Here is an 8371-nt window from a genome sequence, read left to right on the forward strand (position 1 = left end):
TGTACATTGGTATTATTATAACACAAATAAAATGCTAGTCCCTCCGTCCCATAATATAAGATGTCAGGGAGTATAATTTAAATTTGTGTTCGATTAATCAGATTAAACTGTTTTTATTTTTTTGGAGTTCTTTTCAGATTTGAGTAATCTTGGAATTTTATCAATTCACAAATTGACATACTGAGAAGCTGATAATAAGTGATCGCTCGTGGGAATAATCAGCGCTTTTGAACATTGTTGTATGGGTCTTCTGTGCTAACTACAAAACATAATCGGTGCGCCTGACGTAATATAGATACAACATGTATTTGACATTTTACGAAAACTCAAATCCAAATCCAGTCCAGAACTCTAGAAACCAAAAGTACAAAGGCAGGGCTGGCAGTGTTAATGGGCAAAATGAATACTCCAGCCCAAATTAGTTAGCATTCATAGTCTGTTTTTTTTTTGTTTCTTGGAGCTGCGGGTAAAATTTTGTTGAATTTTTGTAGGGCTGTGCATACATATTGTACCTATGTTTTCGGGGGAAAAAGGAGGATTTGTAGAGTTCAACTGGCGTTAAACAAAGACTCGATGCGCTACGCATTGGATGTGTTATAGTACAAACTATGTCAGCCACACTGCCTGCCTTTTCTTCTTCTTTTGGATAAAAAAGAAATATATTAATATAAAAAGGAAGATACCAGTTACATCCAATTTATCCATTAACATGGTCTCAAGAGCTACTTAGGATATCAAGGATGCATACAATCAAATTATTAAAAGAGAAAAAAAGCGAACGACGACAACATAACACCCCAGGTTTTCACTCGGATCGGCAAGTGGCCCTAAAGACTGATACTCGCCGACAAAGGGAGTAGATAGATGTGTCCAGCACGAAATCGCTCCCCCTCCAAGAAAGAAAGCTAGGGTTTCTGCCTCTCGCCGGTGCCGCCTCATCTCCGTTGGCCCTAGGGCCATGGTGGCGCGGTGGATCCTGCCAAGGGCCGGCGGGAGGGCTTCGTTTTAGTCGTTTTTTCAGTCTTGTTAGGGCTTGTGTCCTGCTCAGGAAGGCGAGATGGCGGCGGCTCCCTGAAGATGGAATAAAGGTCTCCTCGTGTAGCCCCCGTTCCGGCGGTGCATCCAGTATCGTTGGTGGGCGTGTGGAGGTGTGTCTCCGGTGGATCTATGTTTGGTGGATTTGCTCGGATCTCATCGTTGTTCATCTATGTTCGTGTGTCTTAGGGATGGATTCTTCCGACCTACGTTATTCTTCATCGGCGGCGGTTGCTGTTCTGGTGCGTTGGTCCTATGGGGTCTTAGCACGACGACTTCCCGACTGTCTACTACAACAAGTTGTGCCCGACTCCGGCGATGGAGGGGTGATGACGGCGGCGCGTCTTCGGCTCGGTTCAGTGCATGTAGTCATCGCTAGGTGGTCTACGGATCTGAATGTAATTTTTATTTCTGGTGTTCGTTGTATTGCCATGATTGAAGATGAATAGATCGGACGCTTTTTCGCAAAAAAAGACTGATATTCGTATTTTGACCTCTGCCTTCTATAAGAGCAACTCCAACGCGCCGACCCAAACGGATGGTGATTTTATCCGCTTTTTGTCCGTTTGGGTTGACCGCTCGCTCGACGTCTGCCCTTTCTTTTTGGGTTGGCCGTGCGCCCAAAGCAAGCGACCCATTTCATGTCCGCGTACAAATTTAAAAGGTCCGCGACCATAGATCATGCCAGCGGCCGGCCATGCCGCCGCCCAAAGTTCATGCCTGCTTGATCATAGGTCGCCGACGTGATCATAGGTCGCCGGCGTGAACGGCCCTCGGCCGTCCTGACTTTGGGTCTCATCGAGATCGTAGCCAACCGCGGCGGCACTGCCAGCGGCGCTAGCGGCCACCGCACCACCCTCGAAGATGATGCTCCGCATGAAACGGTTGGCCGTGTCGTCGTCGGCGGCCACCGGCATTGTGTCGAACAGGTTGCATGCCGGGAGCACGTCGGCTGGCATCTCCCGCGTGCATTTCCTGGTCCCTCCGGATTACGAGGCACCGGCCACCGGCGTGGCACTGAGGTCAATGGGCACTGGCGTAGGCGTGGAAGGAGTCACCACGCTCACCTCCGGCGAGCATGTTGGAAATATGCCCTAGAGGCAATAATAAAGTGGTCATTATTATATTTCCTTAATCATGGTAATGGTTTATTATTCATGCTAGAATTGTATTGACCGAAAACTTAACTACATGTGTGAATACATAAGCAAATACCAAGTCCCTAGTAAGCCTCTACTAGACTAGCTCGTTGATCAAAAGATGGTTAAGGTTTTGTGACCATAGACATGAGTTGTCATTTGATAACGGGACCACATCATTAGAAGAATGATGTGATGGACAAGACCCATCCGTTAGCTTAGCATATGATCGTTCAGTTTATTGCTACTGCTTTCTTAATGTCAAATACATATTCCTTCGACCATGAGATCATGCAACTCCTGAATACCGGAGGAATACCTTGTGTGCTATCAAACGTCACAACGTAAATAGGTGATCATAAAGATGCTCTACAGGTATCTCCGAAGGTGTCTGCTGAGTTGGTGTGAATCAAGATTGGGATTTGTCACTCCGTATGACAGAGAGGTATCTCTGGGCCCTCTCGGTAATACAACATCACAAGAAGCTTGCAAGCAAAGTGACTAAGGAGTTAGTTACGAGATGATGTATTATGAAACGAGTAAAGAGACTTGCCGGTAACGAGATTGAACTAGGTATGGAGATACCGGCGATCGAATTTCGGGCAAGTAACATACCGACGGACAAAGGGGAACTACGTATGTTGTCATAAAGGTTCAACCGATAAAGATCTTCGTAGAATATGTAGGAACCAATATGGGCATCCAGGTCCCACTATTGGTTATTGACCGGAGAAGCGTATCGGTCATGTCGACATCATTCTCGAACCCGTAGAGCCTGCACGCTTAACGTTCGTTCAGGATATAATATTATATGAGTTATGTATGTTGGTGACCGAATGTTGTTCGGAGTCCCGGATGAGATCACGGACATGACGAGGAGCTCCGGAATGGTCCGAAGGTAAAGATTGATATATACGACGATATGGTTGGGCTAAGGGGTAAGGCTCACGGGGCTTTAGGTCGGTGCAAAAGGAAGTTTTGCGGAGGTCAGGGACCAGACGCTAGGGACCCTGGCGTCTGGCTTTGGGCCAGAAGCCAAGGCCCATGGTGTCTGGTACTGGAAACCGAGAAGAACTCTTCCTTGCATTTCAAACCGACTTTCAGGAGGCTCTTTCTCCAAGAAACGACCCCAGGGCTCAACATATAAATAGAGGAGCAGGGCTAGCCCCTGGGGGACACCACAATTCACCAAGCCGTGTGTCGGCGCCCCCTCTCCCTCTAGTTCTAGTTCGTCCTCCATTCTACATCCGTTGTGCTTGGCGAAGCCCTGCGGAAATAGTTTTCACCACCACCGTCACTACCCCGTTGTGTTGCCGGAACTCATCTACTACTTCGCCTCTCTTGCTGGATCGAGAAGGGGAGGACGTCATCGAGTTGAACGTATGCTGAACACGGAGGTGCCGTACGTTCGGTACTTGATCGGGATGGATCTTGAAGGTGTACGACTACATCAACCGCGTTGATAAACGCTTCCGCTTAGCGATCTACAAGGGTATGTAGATGCTCTCCCCCTCTCGTAGCTATACATCTCCATGGATAGATCTTGCGTGTGCGTATATGTTTTTTGTTTTCCATGCAACGTTCCCCAACAGAGCATTTCCCGGAGAGTCGGGAGGCTTGCGGGTAGACGTGGAAACCGGGAATCGGGTGCGTCGCCGACATGCGGGGCGACTCCGACAGCACCATCTGAGGAAAGCGGACGAGCCGGTGCTGGTAGCGGCCACGGCGGAGTTGACGAGCCCGTGTTGGCCAGAGTTTAACCTTAGGTAGATCAGGGCCTCCCTCGTTGCCGCTGCGACGCGGGCGTTGGTGTCCTCCTGCTGCGCGGCGGTGGCGGCCGCTGCTTCGCCCCTTGCGTCCGCCGCGTGCCTCCGGCCCTTCATCTTGGCCGACTGCACAGCCCGCTCCTCCGGTGTCAGCTGCTTCTTCTTCTTGGGCGGAACGAGGATCTTGTGAGGGGCGCGGGGCTTGCTTTTGCCGGAGGGGGCAGAGGCAAGGCCGGACGAGGCGAGGCCGGCGGCGGCATCGAGGGCGTCGTCCATGGCGAGTGGCCGGGAGCGCGCGCGGGCGGGAGGGTTTTTGGGAAAGTGGAGGGAATGATGGATGCTTTGTCACCGAATGGCGGGCTAGGGGGAGTAGTTGGCGTGCGGCGCGCGCGTCTGTCTCATGTCCGCGTCGACGCAAATCAGGCTAAAAAGTGGACCACAAATGGGTTGGCAGGCGGACGAAAAGCGGACACACGTCTGTTTGGGCCGGCGCGTTGGACCGACTTTTCTGTCTGCCGCGACCCAAATGGACGCGTGTGGACAAAATTGATCGGTGCGTTGGAGTTGCTCTAAAGCCATGGCATACAGTTTGCATGCTCTAAAAAACATCATCGCATAGGAGATCCCTTCAGACCACATCCGCCCCTCCCCTTTTTTCTCCATGACTAACTCAGATCATAAGATTGACGAATCATTATTCCTCGATAAGAAGCCAATCGTCACTGGTAACAAGTTATCAATGACAAATTATTAGCGACGAGTTGCTTGCTTTTCAGTAATGAACGTTTTGGGTCCGTCATTGATAAGCGATTCTATAATAGTGATACTCACACAACGCCAATTGAAGACCCGAGTTAGGTATTTCAAGATTAACAAAGTCATCATATATGCCTAGACATAGGTGAGATTGCCGCTTTCCGTTGAAAAAATATTTGGGTTCAGTTAGATACAAATAGCTTCAGACATTATGTTTGATCCCCTATGGGATGGGGTATAATAATGACTTCTGTCCTTCAAGCTTCATGTAGCTTCTCGATAGAAACACACATAACATTAGAGTAAATTAAAGATATGTCAAATAGTAGTAGCACCAAAAACAGCCCTAGCTAGATTGGTCCTACTACAAGCTAAGTGACCGGAGCATCCGAAGAATGCAAGGTGCTTAGACAGGTGCTTGAAAAATAAACCATTTTTTCCCTTTCGGAGACACCTCTCTAGATACCTTGCATTGTGCGAACTGAGCGTAACTCAGTTCGTTAGGTTCCTTGTGGTGGGACCAACTCATCAGGGTTCAAGTCCTAGACTTGGCATCGATGGCCATATTTTCCTGCATTTATTTCAGTTCTTCTGTGACGTGCGTTCATGAAGGGGTCTACAGCGACTTTGTCAATCTGAAGATAATGTACCGGCTTAGAGGTTCTTACAGGGGTAGGGTGTGCATGCGTGCGTTCATATGAATAAGTGTATGTGCATAAATACAAGCGTCTGTGTTTATACCGTGTTAAAAAATGCTCTGCATTATACAAGGGCTAATATAACTCAGAAGTCAGAACCAGGAAGTTACAACATGGAAATTATAAAAGACAGAACCTACTTATTCGCTTACCCTTACTATTGAGTCCCTACCAAAGTGAACTTTGCAGTCCTAGTTTATAATCTGTGTCACAGTCTCGATCGAGTACTTGACGATGCGTACGTGCTTGAATGCGAGCAAACGAGTTACAGAGTGAGTGTAACTGGGTACAGTAGTAGTAGTGGTATATGCCAGTGCTAATTCTTCTTGCGTGCACTGCATATATACCACGGGCAAAAATGTGTACGAGTGTCTGTTCATGGCACGGCATAGTTGAAAGATAGTGCATCACAGGCGGCCATAGCTAGCGTTTGTTACCGTCAATTGCTTCATACATTTAACGGCGCCGTTTGAGCAGCCATGCGGGCCGGGCGACGGCCCTGGTCGACTGAAGCACAGCAGCGGTACACAACTCGGCCACTTTCTGTATCCTTGACCTTGAGCAGCCATCTGTTACGGATCGGACGGACAGGGACAAACCAGAGGACACGCCACACGCCACACTACTAACAACACATGGAATGACGACAGCTGGCTGGCTGGCTTAGCAGATCTCCGACGTGGCTTCTGGCCGGAAGCCCTCGCTGAGCAGCGCCGCCATCACCCACAGCTTCACCGTGCGATCGCTGATCATCACGTCCTCCCTTGTTTCACAAACCTGCACACACGCACGGCGATACCACATCAGTACAACTAAGTATCACTCGTTTGGAGCTCTGGAATTAATTCCAATGCACAGAGAGAGCGCCACAGTTTCTGGAGGAATCAATCGAGAGCAAGTTCCTATGCAAGTAGTATAGAAATACTTTCTCTGTTCGAAATTACTTGTCGCAGAAATGAATAATGATTATTTCATGGGAGTCGTTGCTTGTAACTAAGGAGTAGTACCTTGAGTGTGAGAGTTGACACGACGCGGTCCGACGAGCAGCCGAGGTTGGAGCTCTCCACCAGGAAGCCGGCCAGGGCCTCGACGGCCGCGCACAGAGGCGCCGCCACGCCGTCCCGCCGCTCGCACTCCACCGTCACGAAGAACCGGCCCTCGCCCACCTGGGCCGCGCTCACTAGCGTCACCCGCGCGCCGCCGCCCCCTCTGGAGCTGCCGCTGTTCCCCTCGTCGTCGCCGCCGTTGCGGCCGTGCTGCCCCTGCCGCCGGCCCTGCTTCTGCTGCTGCTGCTGCTGCCGCCGGCCGGCCAACCCCGGCCGCGCCTCGAGCGTCGCCACGTCCTCCTTGAGCTTCCTGGCGTGCGACTGCAGGTTCTTGACGTACGCCACTGCGTCGGCGATGATGGAAGCCTTGTCCATCTGCACGTACGTACAGAGGAAAGAGACGCGCGCTCCCAGTAAGAATTGGCATCTCGTGTAACAAACTGTTTCTATCGATCACGACATGAGAGGATACAAATTAGAAGTACAGTAGGAACTAGAGTAGTACTAACCTTTGTGATGTTGGGGACGAGAGCCCTGAGCTCGTATAGCTTCTCCTTCATCCGGAACCTCCTCTTGCGCTCCGACACGATGGTCTTGGAGCGGTCCCGCCTCTTCCTCGTCCCCGACAGGTCGCTGTCGTCGCGGCTGGGCTCGAAGCCCGCGCCTTGCTCCCCGGAGACAGGGCTGATCACGTCGTCGTAGCTGCAGGGGTGGTCGTCCGGGGACGCGCCCTCGCATTCCTGCCGCCATGCCTGGTCAGCAGCAGCAGCGCCCACCATGTCGTTGTCGTCCCCGGCGCCGCCGCCACCTCCACCGCCGAACAGCTCGTCGCCGAGATGCATGAGGTCCTCCATCCAGGCGCCATCGTCAGCGGCCGGCTGCACCGCGAAGCCGGCGTCGTCGCCGTGGAAGTGCATCGGGTCAACGTCGAAGAACCCCGGGCCGATCATGAGGTGCTCTTGGTGTGGCGACAAATGCAGCAGCCGCTGGTGGTGCTCCATTACCGATTGGGTACGGCCGGTGGTGGGTTATCTTGGTAAAGTGATTGAGGCAAGGCGAGAGCTCCGGTGGGTGCCGCGCTTTTTATATATAGCCCTCGCAGCCTTTTGGATGTGGAAGGAATCTTGTTTGGATCCAGTTTGTGCTGCGCCCTATATGGAATGGAATTTACAGCGGAGGGGAAGAAGATGGATGGAAGTGATTGGAGGGGGTTGTTTATGCCGTCGACAGCCAGCCAGCGGTTTGACACGAAGCAGCTAACCGTATACTACTACAAAATGTTGTTAACAGGCATGAACTGAGCACCTCCCCATGGATCGATTAGATGCACATGGATTAGATTAGGGTGACACTTGAATGATTCTCTTTTAATCAAGGTTAACTGCTACTAGTGCATGGGAATCGATACTAGTAGACCGCGTGCTACCTAGGTCTATCTGACTGGCCACCTACAAATCTAAAGTTGTGTAGACTGTAAGTTGTCTCTAGCTGGGTTGATTCTTGTTTAAACATGGATATGTACCTGTGCCAGTTAATTATTGGTTCACTAAGAGCATCTACAATCAGGATTGGCAAATTGCGGCTCTCAAACGCCCGCGGGCTCATCCGGGCATGTCCGCTGGCAGTACCTGGGCAGTTATAATTTTGTACTCCCCACAATCACGGACCTCAAATGTTCTACCCCTTTTTCATACAAATACATGCAAATTACCTACCGTTCTTAAATATTTGTCTTTTTAGAGATTTGAAATGGACTACCACATACGGATGTATATAGACATATTTTAGAATGTAGACTCACTCATTTTGCTCCGCATGTAGTCACTTGTTAAAATCTCTAGAAAGACAAATATTTAGGAACAGAGGGAATAGATCATACGAGATAGCATAGAACATATCATTTCGGTTTTCGGACACCCACAAAGTTCATC

General features: G+C 50.3%; 1 protein-coding gene across 1 annotated transcript; it reads right to left on the reverse strand.

Moving 5' to 3' along the window:
• Positions 1–5426: 5426 nt before the first annotated feature.
• Positions 5427–7508, reverse strand: LOC123049327 (transcription factor BHLH156). Its single transcript, XM_044472259.1, has 3 exons — positions 6950–7508; positions 6402–6815; positions 5427–6171 (listed from the first exon to the last, which is right to left on the reverse strand). The coding sequence occupies exons 1-3, from the start codon at positions 7439–7441 to the stop codon at positions 6058–6060; spliced, it is 1020 nt and encodes a 339-aa protein (XP_044328194.1). The 5' UTR covers positions 7442–7508; the 3' UTR covers positions 5427–6057.
• Positions 7509–8371: the final 863 nt, after the last annotated feature.

The sequence above is a fragment of the Triticum aestivum genome, chromosome 2D, assembly GCF_018294505.1.
Source record: "Triticum aestivum cultivar Chinese Spring chromosome 2D, IWGSC CS RefSeq v2.1, whole genome shotgun sequence".
Taxonomy (NCBI): Eukaryota; Viridiplantae; Streptophyta; class Magnoliopsida; order Poales; family Poaceae; genus Triticum; species Triticum aestivum.

Bases quoted from the DNA above. Each gene is read 5' to 3' on its own strand.
- LOC123049327 (XM_044472259.1), bottom strand. From the start codon at position 7,441: ATGGAGCACCACCAGCGGCTGCTGCATTTGTCGCCACACCAAGAGCAC. The intron at 6,816-6,949 runs GTTAGTACTACT...ACGTACGTGCAG, and splicing joins TCGTCCCCAACATCACAAAG to ATGGACAAGGCTTCCATCAT. The intron at 6,172-6,401 runs GTACTACTCCTT...GCGTGTGTGCAG, and splicing joins TGTCAACTCTCACACTCAAG to GTTTGTGAAACAAGGGAGGA.